At 33.0% G+C, this 17182-nt stretch overlaps 1 protein-coding gene across 2 annotated transcripts; it reads right to left on the minus strand.

The window, feature by feature from the left end:
* Positions 1–238: 238 nt before the first annotated feature.
* On the minus strand, positions 239–14241 carry LOC134256632 (betaine--homocysteine S-methyltransferase 1-like). 2 transcript variants are annotated; one of them, XM_062739315.1, is made up of 7 exons: positions 14145–14241; positions 3173–3363; positions 2363–2557; positions 1847–1958; positions 1152–1330; positions 830–911; positions 239–593 (listed from the first exon to the last, which is right to left on the minus strand). In XM_062739315.1, exons 1-7 carry the CDS (start codon positions 14200–14202, stop codon positions 316–318), a joined length of 1095 nt encoding a protein of 364 aa, XP_062595299.1. In that variant the 5' UTR covers positions 14203–14241; the 3' UTR covers positions 239–315. The 2 variants fall into 2 exon arrangements, with proteins under 2 accessions (XP_062595299.1, XP_062595300.1); XM_062739316.1 differs by lacking the exon at positions 14145–14241 and adding an exon at positions 13684–13765 and having other exon boundaries at positions 241–593.
* Positions 14242–17182: the final 2941 nt, after the last annotated feature.

Consider the following 17182-nt stretch of genomic DNA (forward strand, 5'->3'; position numbering starts at 1 on the left):
ATCAAGTATCCCCAAGATATATTGTTTGTCATATTCTCCCGTTGTGTACCCACGTTCTTTAATTAAGCAAAATAAACCTAACCGAAATTTCATAGACTTTTATGAAGATAAAAATATTTATTCCATTTAGTAATAATCTTATACGTGAATATTCCTTCAAAAGAGTATATGAAGATTAAGGATATGAAAAATAACTGTAATGAAAATTTATAAATTTATGTAGAACAAAAAATTAAAAAAGCGATATATATTCGTTAACTCCACTAAATCGTTCTTTTTAAATTTTACATGTAAATGTTATGAACAAGATCGACTTTATTTTTTCGTGATAACAGTTTTGTATTGTTTTGTAAAATAAGGATCATTCTTTTTCTCATCTCCGAAAATAAAATGCTTCTCCATTTGTGGGGAGTACTTCAGAGCCGGAGCTGACTTTCCATACACTGCTGCTACCTCCCGGAGAAAGTGGGGGGCGTTCCCACAGCACAATCCAACATACTGGACACCTAAGGCCTTGCTCTGTTCCGCGAACGTCCGAATTTCCTCGCGAGTACAATAACAAGAAGAAAGATCCAGAGGAAATGCCATTTTCTCTACAAATCAGAAAAGAAAGCTTTTTCTAGGACAGGAAGACACTACCTTTTTCTCTATGTTTCTATCTAGTGTTGGAATATGTTCAAAAGCTTGTAGATTTTACTTTAATCCTTCAAAATATTGCAGATACACAACACTATACATTTTGTACAATACACATGTATAATATTAAATATTTTTTAACTATTGTACATGTGTATATTGAATATTTAAAAGATATATTTTCTCGGTTCACCTGTTCCTGGCACTGTCAAAGAGAAAAACGTCACTTGATCCTGATTGGTTCTGTAAGGAACAGGTAACGCTGCAACTGGTCCCTGCAAATAAGGGAAATACTAACATATGAATAATTCAATCATAAATCTTTGATAATTTAGACAGGCTTGACCAAGGGGATACTAAACAGAATAAACTTACTTCAGAAATATTAAACTTCTGAATTAGAAGAAGACTATACTCGTTTGTATGTAATGGATGCTACATGTAGTCAGCCAATATATCATGTAAGTGAATGATTAATTGAAAATAGTATCCGGAGATATAAATAACATTCTTACTTTACAAGCCTTTTGAATAAGTGTCAGCGGCTCAATTATTGTTTCTGGACCCCGCCCACAATTCAAACCCACTACGTCAGCCCCAGCTTCCTCCAATCGTCTGCAGGCTTCGTCCACAGGTATCCCATCAATCATCACTGTCGTCATAGGGACCGACAACGTTATCACAGAAGGTAATCCTGCAAAATCAAACAGTTCAAAATCTGTCGACTTGTTCCCTTTTCATAATGTTAAAATCAACAGTTAGTTCTAAAAGAAAACAGCAATTTAGAAATGAGTGAGGATAATAAATCATCCCTTCTTAATAAAATTGTCAGATATTGTAATGGTCAAAAGTTAAGGTGTGACGTAAGTAGAGACACAGACTGTAAAATACAGACACAATATTAGTCGGATTGAAATCAGATCCTTTGATCCGTTCCTATAGATCGCTATACACAAGCGGATCAAAGAAAATTATTTTAATCAGATTGATAGTCAATAACATCAACTTAATTTCCCTAAAATTAATTGCAGAAGTTTCAGAAAGAGGCCTTTTGTACCAACCTCCTTCAATCAGTAGAGAACATGCCGTAATAAAGTCTTCACATAAAAGTGTGCAGTCTTTCACATAATGTACTTGAAAATTGATACATTTACTAATGTCTCGAGTGTAATCGACTGCACACGGTCACCAAAAAGATTAACATCTGTACCTTTTCCATGTTGTTTGATGCATTCCAAAGCAAGCATAGCCTCTCCAAATTCACCAAATGTCTCAGCAACGATAAAATCTGCATGTCCTTCCACCGCCCATTCTATTTGTTCCTGCACAAAAAGGTTTTAAAATTGAATGTAAAGGTATAATAAGCGAATGAATATTGTGATGGAAAAATAATCTAGGTATCCAAACAGTTACTTTACGAGGGATTAGGAAAGAAATGTGGACTGGCGCGCTGGTTTGAATCTCGACCTAATTCAGTTTAATAATTCGGTCAGTTTGGCACCTAATTTAAATGTTTAAAATGATTCTAGACCGTGATACAATAAAATGAAAACGGTTTTGGGCGTTACCGCTTTCCTAATTTAGAGAATTTATACTTACCTTCCTTTGATCGCGAACATAAAATATTGATGTAAAGCCTAGATGGAAGTGTGTTAAGCGGGTTTCAGTACTTTTAGTACTTTTTGAACATTTTTCTACTTGAAATACTCAGTGTTGTTTCTCTTACCTTAAACATATCTCTTGTATCCTGTATTGCCTGTTCGTCTCCTTTTTTGTAAATGGTGGAGTTACAGATGTTTCCTGCCATCAATGTACCTGTGTTGTCTGCAACTTCCCGCGCTATTTGTAAAGCCTTCATATTCATAGCTTTTAAGTCCGACTCTCTATTAACCAGCTTTAGTTTTTGACGATGGGCGTAATACTGCAAAGAATCAAAATTATTTTTTGGTCTTCTTTGTAATTGATTATTTTTTTATGAATCAAAAAGTCATTGAAGGGCCTTTCTCTGTCTTTGATTATAAGAGCCAAACACATGGACTTGTATCGGTTTTAAATGATCGAGCCAAGTACAAGGTCTAAATGCAGCCTTCCAATTACATGTACTAGTAAGTGTTTCGAGACATTCCAACAAGAGTCAAATATTTCCGAATGCATATAAAAAGAATATATTGTTAAAATATTACTAGGATTATTTTGCATCCTAAGAACAGGTTCGAATCTTTCCAATGCCATGAGAATGAAACTAAGACCAGATTAAAAAATTGGAACATGATGTGTTAGGATATATAAAAGTAACCATGACCTCTGTTTAGGTCAACTGTATTGACATACAGTGATCGTCCAAATTCAAAATGGCTGTCCTATAATTATCGAGACTTCGGAAAAATAAAACACAGAAATAAAATTTCAAAATATTGTATGTGTATATTTTTCCTAAATAAAGGAAGTACATACAAACACACATGTTATATTTGGACTGAAGGAACAAGGCTTATTTAACAAAGACTTATCTTGGCCATAATGGAAAAAGAAATACCGTAAAAGCGAGAACAACATCGCTGCCAGCATGAACATATTCTTCGTGTAAGGATTTGACGAGCTCTGGATGATCGAGCACGACTTCCGGTACAAAACTTCCGGATTTCAAATAACCACGTCTTTCAAATTCAAATATGTATCCTTCTGCTACAACGAGGCTCTCACCATCCTTCAACCTCTCCCGTAAACCTGTTGAAAATAAAACAGCATGAGAGAATGTTCTCTGTTTAAAATATTGCAGATCGATAATTTGTGACAGCTTAATGTATTTTTTTTCTTTTTTATGTTTTATTTTATCTTGTGACTTATATGTTAGACGGTGCAACTGTTAATGAGGGTGAAGCCATCAAGAGAACATTACTACATTATATTTTTAAATTATAAATCTGGAATAAAATCAAATTGTAAGTGAGTGTCAGAAAATCATAATTTACTAAGAAATGTCTTTTTAAAAATCCCTTCTTTGACCTCAAATAATTTTGACTCAAATAATGGTTTAATAAATCCGAGAAACGTACTAAGACAATTCATCATGAGACGATGGGTTTGCCTAGCCAGCCTTGGAGCATTAAGAATCCAAGAGCATAGCGGGGAAAGAGAGAGGGCATGTACTTGACCAGTTAAGGATTAAACGTACAGACCCAGAGGCCCAAGAACTAAAACTTAAACTCATTCACCAATTTATCCGTCCAACAATAACAGTACATGGTCATGACATAAACAGATACAAGTAAGTATTGTCAGGAACTAGATCAGAAGATGAAATCGGGACCCATACTACAGATATGTGATCTTTTTTCTGGAAGAAACTAATCATCTGATCAACACTGGGCTGTGTATCATGAAGGCTGAAAGCATCACAAATTTTCTGAGAAAAAATGGCAATGCTTGCATGTATGATCGGGGACATATAGGTCCCTTTTATTGACTTATAAATGATACATATTTTTCTCTCTTTTTTTACATTAATTGGTTAACAATTGATTATTTTCTTATTTTCATGGAAAATGAATATCCCACACCTTTTTTTGGTTACACTAATTACTGCAACATTGAAGTCATATATCTTTGTGTATATTTACATGCAATTTACTGTTACATATAGACTGAACAACTACCTCCCTGTCCATCATACATTCCTATCCCTGATTTTTCCTGATTTTGGACTTTATTTTATTAAAAATAATTGTATATTATATTTTTAAGGTATGCCTTTACTCAGATGACTAAAAATTCCACTGAGAAGAACAAAAAACCACCTATTGCACATTGTACACCTGTAATTCTTGTGTCAAATTTCAATTTCAAATAACTAGGTCAATGACTTACTTTTCATGCTAGTGGCCCCTGAGTATTTCTCGGGAAATACCTCGATTTTTCACTTTATGACCAATTTTTTCTTCACTCACAAAATATTACAAGCAACAAAACTCTATAAATAGTGAAATATTATAGTAATGGAACAGTGTTGCTTCTTATAAAGAAACGATTAGAGTTCTGGCCATAAACTTGATAATTATTACAGTCCGAATTTCCTTTGTCATATTTATATTTTTTCCCCATCTTTAATCGAATATTCAAAAAATCTGACTGATAAGAACTCTTAATTATTTATAGCCTTATAATACCTTTTTTGCCGTAATTCTCATGGTATTAAAATTATATGGGGTCAATGATCAAATTATTGAGATATGTTGCCTGGAATGGTTTTTGTTCATATTTTTGAATTTCTTTATTTAATAGCATTCAATTATTTGAAATAATTTATGAGCTTTAAGACTTATAACATTTGCAAAATGATGTCTAAAAATACATGTAACCTTTACATTGTGATTAATATTGCAAAAAATAAAAGATTTTGACAAAAATGAAAATGAAAAATTTAGTTCGAATTTCCTCTGCATTACAATACACTGACTTTTTTAAATTGGTATTGAGTTAAAACTTCGTAATGTTCTCCATTTAGAACAATTTTTGATTAAACATATTATACTTTATAAAATTTCCTTCTGTTTTCTCAAACCTGTGTAAACGTCATCGTTAAGAAATACACATCGTATAAGATTTTTCTTTTGATAGTGATCTTCAAGAAACTGAAATTTGTTTCTTGAAAAATAAAAAAAGAAAAAAAAAATACAACAAAAATAAGACACAGACTTCCTCCTGCAAATATGAACAAGTACGAGGGTTGTTCGAAAAGTTCGTGGACGATGTCATTCTTCGTTATATTGCTAACGAGAAATTTAATGTAATGTAACGTCAAAATACAGCGTCAAGAATTTCTAAAAAAAAATAATAATAAAATCCCTATACATTTCATACAGTATAATTCAATGCCAACTCATTAAATCCTTTTTCTGATACTTGACATTTATTTTTAAAGAATTGCTCTCGTTGTATAATTCCTTTGTTAAGGTTTTAATTTCTTGTTATTTAACACTGTTTTCTCAGGATAAGCAACTCTGAAGCGCCTATGTCTTTCCTAGACGTTCCAACTTTTTAAAATTTTTGGTCAGATTTTCACAGTTAAACCATTTCTTCACAGATTGTCCTCATCCGATATTGAGTCTCTGTCACTCAAATACTGCTTGTACTATTTGTACACAAATGCACAACTCGCTTGTGACATATTTTCTTGATTCCTCCAACATTTTTAGAGTTTATTCGGGATTTTTCCTGAGTAAAACACAAAATTGCATCTTTATCTGCTGCTCCGAGACGTTCTAAAACTTTTTTCGTTTTCAATAAGGACTACCTATCTTCTCAAGTTGATTTCCCCTAAACAAACAAAATATAAAGCCATAATTTGGTATACGAATCGATGTAACAATTCTTAATTTGAATTTCTGGGTTGTTTTTCGTTTTTGCTCCATTTGACAGAGAATATGACTACAGACATTATTTAGTGTATTGTCTGTAACTTACTAATTTTGACCTGCTCCGCGATCCAATTTTTGCATTTTTGAAATCTGGCTAAGTTTTGAAAAAATCGTAAAATTTTGAAAAAATCTAATACAAATCATTTGGATTTATTGTTAAAACATTTCTACCAAATGAGGATAACATATATGACGTCAAATAAAAAAAAAGATATGAAAGTTGTCCACGAACTTCTCGAACAACCCTCGTAGATAATCATAAATGTACAAAAGAAAAAAGAATCCACCCCCTTCTTGAGACCCTAGCCAAATTTTGTTAAGCTTTTAAGGTAATACTTTATTTTTACCAGTGTAACTTGGTCATTTATTTAACTTTATATATTTTTTAAAAATATATATATCATAAATGTTTAAATTGTGCATTTATGTATGTTGAAATTCCTTTCAGGGCTCCAGGTTGGTAAATAAAATATCTTGTATCACTATTAATAAATAGTTATTATTGCAAATAATTTTATTTATGTGACATGTTCTGGTTTAATAATTTTATCATATAACAGTGTTTGTATTGTACCTAGTTTTATAATGAGCAGCTATAATGAATATTTTATTGAACTATTTTTACCCTTTTCCTTTACCTAAATATGGGTTCAACCAAATCAGCAAAGCTTTAATCCATCACGTGATCATTATTGATCTGTTTACCAAACGAGAAGTTAAGGTTGGTTTAACTGCTGAATTTTGCGGGGAAAAAAATGTGCAGGACCATATGCACTTGTGTTTGCTGATTTGTGCAGGACCTGCATGGTAGTGCATAATGACACATTTTTGTTTACTTTTGTAGGACCACATACGCATGTAATTTGTTTGCTGACTTGTGCAGGACCATGTGCACATGTATTTATTGAGTCTTGCAAGATCTGCATGGTACTGCATAATGACATACATTTCTGTTGACTTGTAAAGGACCATAAATACATGTAATTTGTTGACTTGTGCAGGACTGTAATATGCAAATGTTTTAGTGCCTCGTGCATGACTATATGTACTTTTTACTTTACTTTAAACATATTTTATTGAGTATAATTCAATCAGGATTGGGCAACAGGCAATGCCTATGTACACCCTCTCCTTGTATAATTGGTCAAGATACAATAGTAGGAAATAATACATGAACATGATAATCAATAAAGTTATAGTGAAAAATAAAGATTCACAATCAAGTATTATTTATCAATATTATATCTCATATGTACTTTTTTCTAAGTTGATCCAGGACCATAGGTATCCTTAAAAAAGTGTGCTTTGAATAACATGCATATTTTCAATTTGTATTCTCATGTTCTTTAGAATCACATGCACAAGTTATGCAATTTATATATAATACTTATATGAATATATATTTAAAATGTTTAAGAATGCACATTTGCTTTCTTTTTCTGGGAAATTTAATGACATACATGTAATGAGAATATACTCGTATATGCTAAAAATATTTAGACATATTCTCATGTTGGAATTTACACAGCCTGTCCTTCCCTGCTGATGTATTGCTTTTGTGCAATACCCACAGTACATTATTATGTCATTATCTCAGAATCTATCTTGCATGTTCTGATTATTCAATTGCATAGAGCATGGCAATAAATATTGATTTAGATCAGAGCCCTTGGTTTAGAAAAGAAAATTTATTTCGTGTACTGGATAGTCGTTAACAAATTAATTTTTTCAGAGTTTAACCATGCCACCAAAGTAGAAACAGACACCATCCACACTGGGTAAACACTTGCAGAAGCTATATAGGCCATATCGAAACAACAGTCGGAAATCAGATATGCCTGCACAGACAACAAAGCAGTGGACAAACAAGTGACAATTACCAAGGACATTGCCTCAACATATCAAAGTAGTGTGGCAGCAGCCACTTTAAGTTTGGATGGTATTTTGCTACATGTTTCTGGGGACTGCTCTATCCACAGGTCCACTGAGTAAGATTATATCATGATTTAATGGTTTTCTACTAAATTCAATAGTTTCTGTAATAACTATATCCTAAATTTGTAATATTGAATTTGATTTTATAGACTTCATGTCTTTGCTAAGTGCATGCGACAAACTTTTATCAATGCCTTTTAAAATGGGTTATACGAGGAACGTTCAATAATTAATGTCATCAGCTCGATGACATACAATATAGAAATCATATGCCATTAAGCTTAACTTTCTCGAATTATTGAATCTTTAATGAGTTGATAACAGTTTATGTGAACACTTTTTATCACATAGTTCATTTGTGAGAAGCTGGAAAACAAGGGCTATTCGAGACACTGCATTTAATATGAATAGTCAAGAATCAGGAAACTAGAGTGAAATTAAAAACTTGTTAAGAATCCCAAAGATATATTAACTGCTATATGTGAAATTTACAGAAACCAATGTCTGCTTTATACACACATGAGCAGGTGGATTTCAATGAACAAAAATGATATATTGGGCATCAAAAATGGATACAGTTCTTGGCGACAATGACATACAACAACAAATTCATATTTGCGAAAATTCAATAAATTATCACTGAGTATGTTTGATTGACTTTAAGATACATGACAAATTTGATTGATAGACATCATTTTGGGGGTAGTTCACACTGTTTTAAAAAAAAGTTTTTATAGTAAAAAAAGTTTAATACTCAGAGGTCACCCAATATTTTGAAAAATGAGTGAAATCGACAGCGTGTATGGATATCTAAACAATTATTTTAAAAAATAAAAAAATGTACTTATCCTTGTTTATCTGAAATTCAAACAGATAACGAAACTTGATTCCATTTTACTTTAAACCCTCAAAACAAATTTACAATGAAAAACACTTGTCAAAACAGCAAAGGCCTGAAAAGAGCATAGAATTGCAAGAGCAAAAAAACAGTTTTATATACTATTTACTTAAATATTAGTGGTTTTATTGTTTAAATTTTTATTGGAGGAGTAATTTCAATTTCTGGAAGAGTCTAGAAAGCAAAACTTTTGCAAAAAAAAAAGTTTATGAGAGGAAGGAGCCAGAATGAGGAATCCGCTACATTTAATTTCTTCATGACAGCATCCAAACCCACAGGCCATGAAGAGTAAAGGAGTTCTGGGGATAAAAAGAAAGTTAATGTTTTGTCACACCAACAATATATACTGGCCAGAACATTCAACCTTTGACTTGTTTCATTTCACAAACTTGAAAAAAAAAACACCTTTCAGAAAGAAAAAAACAAGTAGAGTAAATCATAGAATCTGCCATATTCCAGTATACGAAGTGTAATACTCAAAAATGTGTTCTAAAAACAATTAGAAATTGAATAAAAAATATCACGGACATGTGTTTTAATTAAAAGAGAATATTTTGGATTAACCATAAAGACCAAATCATAGAAAAGCGGGGTTTTTTTTGTATCTCTCTGAGCACCGATGACATTATTTATTGAACGTCCCTCGTAGATATGCAGCAGGGTTCAAAATTTTAAATTCCAATCACTATAACTTAATTGACTAATGCGTTTAAATATTATGGTTAACACATTTATAATGCATAAAACGTTAATCTTAAAACTAACCGTAGTCGGGATAACGCGACTCATTTGAATTATTCAAGGTTATGATCAAGAGAAATTGAAAGTCATTTCATAGGGATCTTTACAAGGTTTTATGCCAGATGGTATCAAACCACATAAAACATCATACAGTTATTGACTGGGTATGAGGGCAACATATGATTTGTTGGAGCTGATGGTTAAACATGTCCGCAGGCCTTGGGCATCATTTTCACCTTCAGGTCAAACAAATCATATGTTGCCCGAATCCCAGTCTATAACTGTTTTGTTATACCCTTCACTGCTTACTTAAGATTGATCAGTTTAATCAATACACGCTATATTATGAATTATTGTATATGGAAAATTATGGCTTAATCAGAAAATGGAACATCAAGCTGAGAAAGAACAATATCTATATATTTATTGTATCACAGAAATTATTTATCACAAAACATACTCTTCCCCTCTTCCTTACCTTGCTGTTAGCAACAACTCTTGTAGCTCTTAACTTCGGCTATTTCCGCGTCGCCGATATTGAACGATGATTAATTACTTGTGACGTAACAGTGACGTTGCGGTCTAACAATTCTTATGTAAGACCGGTCAACAGTGAAATTGTTAGACCGATGTAATAAACATTTCCTTTGTTTGACTTTTTATTAGTAATAAATACATAGAAGGATATTTATAAGGGTATAACAAAACTTTTTAGAAATCAAAAAAGACTTTAGGGATCATTGGCATTTTTTAAGGATAGGAAAAGAAAAGGGTAGAATTACAAGCCCTTTCAATGATACACATTTTGTTACATTCATCTCTCCTCTTGGAGTTGTTCCAAAGTCAGACCTAAGAAAGTATAGGGTCATTCATGATTAATATGATTCAGTAAACCTTGGTATACCCAAAGAGAAAGTCCAACTATTACCATGGCACTGGAGTTGATTTGCGAAACATAGATGCAGATTGCCATGGACCGAACTGGTGAAAGTAAGAAATAAGTTACAATAAGCTAAGAAGAAATATAAAGCTTGAAGATACAATCTTGGGCTTCTAAATTATACTTGTCTTGTAGTTGTCCTTGGGAAGGACTTCTTGTGTCGCCTCGTTTATTTAAGTAATTAAATCACCCAACCTCAATTTTCTTAAGGCTAAAAACTCTGTGAGACAGGAGCTGACTTATATATGTAGTCTCACTTTCAGTTTACTTCAATGGGAATCAGTCACCTTACAAAATATTTGGGCCTAGGCTGAAAGGGATTTGCTTTTTACAGATACTTCAGGTTCATCAGGTGTGCGGCTACTTTAAGTAGAAACTGGTTGCATTGGTTGGGATACAAATCAAAATCATGCCTCGTCAACAAATAGCAATTAAAGAGATGTTCCTAATTGTGTAAAGCATTATAGATTTTGGGGCTTTACCATGCCGAAGAAAAAAACAATCTGATGATTTAAAATCATAACATAAGCATCTGATGCATGCAAGGAGAAAACACTCATGAAACTAATTAGTTATGATAACGCAAGGTTTCACGCAATGTTTAGTGGAATCCAGCACTTCCAGTATTAGTAAGCGATGTATATATACATAACTTCATTGGTGTTTTGCTTTCCAATAACTACTCCCCAAATCATGTTTTACATGTTTGTTACAGTAAAGTGAATAAACTATGTAATATTTCAGATCAAATGTAGCGGATTATAAAAAAAAAAAAAAAAAACATAAACTGACCCAAACCAGGATATACTCGAATAATTTGGCCAAGAATTAGAGTAATTAATTATAATCAAATTTTAATATAATTAAACACTGCGGATGTGAAATTGTGTTGCTTTTTATGAGTTCAAATTTGCCGCTCAATAATACATCCGTAGTAACGGAAGTGATGGGAAGCGAGGGGAGGTACATTAATAACTGATACAGAGATCTCTAGCAGCCATGAAGTTTGTTTACATGCGGTAAGATCGAGCTACTGTTTGAAATTAAGGGTACATTTATTAAATCTTGAATTTTCCATGAATCCCGAGGACTGGAAATGAGGGTATTGCATTGATACAGGTGATTCAGCTGTTTGTCAAGAAGGTGTGTCCCCATAACAAACCAGATTATGCGTTATAATTTGCGTTCTTTTTTGGAATTCAACCAATGAGAGGCTAGAATACAAACAGAATTAAATTATTCTTTGTTAATCATGTACAAATTTTTTTACCATAAGAATGGACCTGCTGGGATCCAATATTTACAAATTTAAATTATGCAAAATAGTCTGGAAACACCTGTGAAGCAGAAATTGTCTGTTGGCTCCTTATACAATTCCTCACAAATTCAAACCATCAGTTTGGTAATCTGCCGGGTTATTTTCCTCTTGACTGGTCAGAAGTTGCTGGCAGATAAGAGGCACATTTTATCCAAAATGATGTATGTTTGGTACCTTTGTTGACTTGTCAGAAGTTGTCCGCAGCCAAGAGGCATATTTCTATGCAGTATGGTCTATGTTTTGACACCTTGGTTGACTGGTCAGAAGTTGTCTGCAGTTAAGAGGCACCTTTTTATGCAGCATGGTGTATGATTGACACCTTTGTTGACTGGTCAGAAGTTGTTTGCACAGTCAACGAGGTCAGCATCATGATTATAAATTCCCATTTTGCTGTCTGGTTAATATTTGAATACAGTGAGATGTTTTGTATATTTTTTAAAAACTGCTTCATGTTTTGTCTTTTGTATTGTCATTTGATTTTTGTAAGAAAATATTCTTTTCACTCAATCATATTGTATGTTTCTTTTTCTTGTTTGCAATGGCTATTGCATTGTCTTTTTTACTGAGAATATTAAAATTTTTGGATGTTTAAATGCTTCTGTATGAATCATCCTGTTATGGAATTTTGCGTCTCTTGCCCAGGCGCGTTTGTTTGGGTGGGTGGATCCAATCTCTGATTGGATTGTGGCTGTTTGTTATTTTGTTTTACCCACCTTTTTTGATGACAGGCAGCAGTTTAGAGCATTTTGTATATGTCTTTGAACCTTATGATGTTTATAAGGGGGTCAACTTGAAATACATGTATATTGTACCTTGTGAAAGATTACAGGGTTTGAATTCTAGTTTGGTTGAAACCCCCCCCCCTCCTTTTGCCCATGTACATCGTGTTACAATGTCATTATGATGCTGGGCGTCAGATTGCGTAAATGATCTGAGTCCCCTTTTTTTCTGACCACTATTTTGTTAACTGTGTTTTACTTCTTTCTACATTTACCTTAATATATGACATATTTCATTTCTACATGATGTTATTTTTTGTTTTTACCTGTTTTTAACAAAAAAAAAGCAATCTTAATCGTTTGGCAGGAGAACTAAGGAACATAAAATATTTTTTTTAAACGTAAAAGGGAAAAAATTATACCATATCATAACAAAATCTTGTATTTTTAGTTTGTTATGTGCATGTTAAGAATAATCCTGAAGACATCCGTAATGAGTAAATTTTATTAATAAATAAATTAGGACTGTTTCTCCCTTCAATCTGGCGAAAAGGGTCAGAGAAAGATCCGCTCCTCAATATGGCATAGTACGCAGTCTAAACTATGACGTCACGGAAATTCGTTAAACTGAGTTTTTCCCCAAATACATAGTATGATTTTTTAAAAGTTTGATAAATCTTTTTAAAAAGAAGAGAGTACGCATATAAAATATAATTGATTTTAATATAAGTTTGGCCTAGCTGAAAACGAAAGTAACAAGGATATGTACTCGAGATTTGTTTTTGTTTATTGTAATTATTAACTTCATTTACACAGGACTGGAATTAAAATTACCATTCACCAGCATCTCGTTTCTGTGGTACTAGTATTTGCTGCCAGATTGAAGATGGAAAAAAACTATAGACGCTATATTGGCGACAAGGCTCTCTGTTTCATAGGTTTTGTAATAAAAATATAGTTTTCAAAAGAATTCAATATATTTTACATACATACGTGTTACCTATAGGAAGAGCTTCGCTGAAGAGAGGACCCCGCCCTCTAAAAATCTTATCTTAAATTATGATTTACACTGTACCTACCCTTTGTAGACATTTTCACTCCGTTTTAAGCGCAGATTGATTCTGATAAGTGTTTTATGTTATCTTATCGAAATAACCCAGTTTTTCAACCATAGATTAAATGGTCTTTTTTGCCTTAAAGAGACACCGTGACACAAATAGGGGAAAATTGACAAATGTAGAATTTTTGCATGACCCGTATAGAATTTGTTCAATTCCTAAAAGTATTAGGTTTCAGAAAATTACGGGTTTCAGAACCTAAAAATTCTATTTTTATGGAGAAAAATAAAAGTAAAAATAATTTCAGTATGCCCCATAACGAACATATTGCTTAATACTTCTTCCTCCCTATTGTACGCGTGCGCAGAAAAGTTGAATGAGTTTCCATAGTTACAATGATCTCAAATACCCAGGAATGAATGTAAGTAGACCAAAAGTTTTGATGCAATGTTTTTAAAAAGTTGTTAGAACAAATTTCTCACCTTTGCATGCTCCAGTTGAATGTTGTTTACAAGTTTGAGCTAAAAATAAAAGTGGCATGACCTTGACATACACAAAAACAACGAACCGGTAGTTACAACCTTTAAATTTGTTTTTCCGGCACTTATATTGTGCAGTCTTTTCTTGCAGTTTATTGTTTAATTATGAATTATTGTCTAGTTATATATTCATAATTTTCATAAGTCTTTCTCGGTATGCTACAGGTATCTTAAAAGAAACATATGATTTTGACTCACTGTGTCACTTTAAGGGGACCGACTGGGGTTTCCATTGCGCAATATTTCGTGCATCATGGTTGAATGAAGCGTATTCATTTTTTTAAAACAACTTTTTTCATTTAATTATTTAAACTTAACAGCATTAAGAAACTAAGGGTTGAAAAATTGGCCCAAATTAGTTCGTATTTGAAAAAAAATATTTAGGTATATTAATGCGCACTATTCATTACTATTTATTAAAATGAAATCAAAATATGTTTATTTTTTATGTAAATTAATTATTGAATATGAATAAGTATGTATCATAATAAAATATTTTATTCATAATTAAATGAATGTGTCTGTATTACATTCCAAAAGTCCTTACCAATAATGTAATTTGAGATTATATGAAAATTTTATTTAAAAATTTATAAAAAGAAGTATAGAAGTTTACAAGACGTACAATGTTGCAGTATGATAGGTCTACGGGTCGACAGGTCTACAGGTCGATAGGTCCACAGACTGACAGGTCGATAGGTCAACAAATCTACAAGAAGTCAGGTCTACGGGTCTACAGGTCGTCAGGTCTACAGGTCTACGGGTCTAAGGTCATCTGCAGGTCTATGGGTCTGCAGGTTGACAGGTCTACAGGTCGACAAGTCTACAGGTCAAAAGGTATATGGGTCTACAGGTCGACAGGTTGAACAGGCTACGGGTCCACAGGTCTACGGATCTACAGGTCGTCAGTTTTACAGGTCCTCAGGTCTACAGGTCTACGGGTCTATAGGTCTACGGGTCTACAGGTCGACACGTCTACAGTTTGACAGGTTTACGGGCCTACAGATCTACAGATCTACAGGTCTACACGTTAAGGGGTTTATAGGTCGACATGTCTTTAGGCCTTCAGGTCGACAAGTCTACAGGTCTACAGTTTGACAGGTCTAAAAGTATACGGGTCTGCAGGTTGACAGGTCTACAAGTCGACAGGTCGACAGGTCAACAGGTCTACGGGTTTTCAGATCTACGTGTCTACAGGTTGACAGGTCTACATGCCAGTTGAACAATATTTTGTTAGTATAGGATTAGAAAAGTCGACAGATCTAAGTGTCTATAGGTCGACAGGTCTACATGCCAGTTGAACAATATTTTGTTAGTATAGGATTAGAAAAGTCGACAGATCTACGTGTCTACAGGTTGACAGGTCTACATCATAGATATGTAAAGTTAGCTACTAGTAACTGGCTACTAGTAGCTGGCTACGAGAAGTGGTAAAGTTAGCTACTAGTAGCTGGCTACGAGAAGTGGTAAAGTTAGCTACTAGTAGCTGGCTACGAGAAGTAAGTAAAGTTAGCTACTAGTAACTGGTTACTAGTAGCTGGCTACGAGAAGTGGTAAAGTTAGCTACTAGTAGCTGGCTACGAGAAGTAAGTAAAGTTGGCTACTAGTAACTGGCTACTAGTAGCTAGCTACGACAAGCAAGTAAAGTTGGCTACTAGTAACTGCCTACCAGTAACTGACTTAAACATTCTAATACATTTTGTGTTAAACTATGCTAATTTGGGAGAAATGATTTGGCACTAAAGTTACCGAGATATCGTTATTAATAAACTCTTGTTTATTAATTATTAATAATAATACTTATTAATAAACCTTTTGTATCAAATTATGCAATTTTGGGAGACAAATCTTGATATTATAGAAGTAGCTGCATTTTTACATCCCTGATATCCACTGATATTGTTAATAAAAACAATCTCTGAGCTTCTCCACATGATCTGGCACTAAAGTTACCAAGATATCGTTATTAATAAACTCAGCTACTAGTTACTTTTGTTTAAAATTATGCAATTTTAGGTGACAAATGTTGATATTATAGAAGTAGCTGGATATTTAAATCGCTGATATCCACTGATATTGCTGATAAAAACAATCTCTAAGCTTTTCCACATGGTCTTGCACTAAAGTTACCAAGATATCGTTATTAATAAACTCAGCTACTAGTACCTTTTGTTTAAAATAATGCAATTTTCGGAAACAAATCTTGATATTCCGGAAGTAGCTGCATATTAGCACCGCTGATATCCACTGATATTGTTGTTAAAAACAATATCTGAGCTTTTCCACAAGATTTGGCACTAAAGTTATCAAGATATCGTTATTAATAAACCCAGCTTCTAGTACCTTTTGTTTAAAATTATACAAATTTTAGGAGACAAATCTTGATATTATAGAAGTAGCTGGATATTTAAATCGCTGATATCAACTGATATTGTTGATAAACACAATCTCTGACCTTTTACACATGATCTGGCACTAAAATTACCAAGATATCGTTATTAACAAACTCAGCTTCTAGTACCTTTTGTTTAAAATCATGCAATTTTAGGATAAAAATGTTGATATTATAGAAGTAGCTGCATTTTTACAACGCTGATATCCACTGATATTGCTGATAAAAACAATGTCTAAGCTTTTCCACATGGTCTGGCACTAAAGTTACTAAGATATCGTTAGAAATAACCTCAGCTACTAGTTACTTTTGTTTAAAATTATGCAATTTTAGGTGACAAATCTTGATATTATAGAAGTAGCTGGATATTTAAACTGCTGATATCAACTGATATTGTTGATAAATACGACATCTGAGCTTTTCCACATGATCTGGCACTAATGTTACCAAGATATCTTTATTAATAAACTCAGCTACTAGTACCTTTTGTTTAAAATTATGCGATTTTGCGAGACAAATCTTGATATTCCGGAAGTAGCTACATATTTAAACTGCTGATATCAACTGATATTGTTGATAAAAACAATCT

This window comes from Saccostrea cucullata, unplaced genomic scaffold (genome assembly GCF_032062105.1).
Source record: "Saccostrea cucullata isolate Sc308-1 unplaced genomic scaffold, CSIRO_AGI_Scuc_v1 ctg2887, whole genome shotgun sequence".
Lineage (NCBI taxonomy): Eukaryota > Metazoa > Mollusca > Bivalvia > Ostreida > Ostreidae > Saccostrea > Saccostrea cuccullata.

Coding starts and splice junctions, on each gene's coding strand:
- LOC134256632 (XM_062739315.1), bottom strand. CDS start 14,202: ATGCCACTTTTATTTTTAGCTCAAACTTGTAAACAACATTCAACTGGA. Junction 3,364..14,144: donor TTCAACTGGAGCATGCAAAG/GTGAGAAATTTG, acceptor TATTTTCAACAG/GTTTACGGGAGAGGTTGAAG. Junction 1,959..2,362: donor ATACAAGAGATATGTTTAAG/GTAAGAGAAACA, acceptor CTTTTTGTGCAG/GAACAAATAGAATGGGCGGT.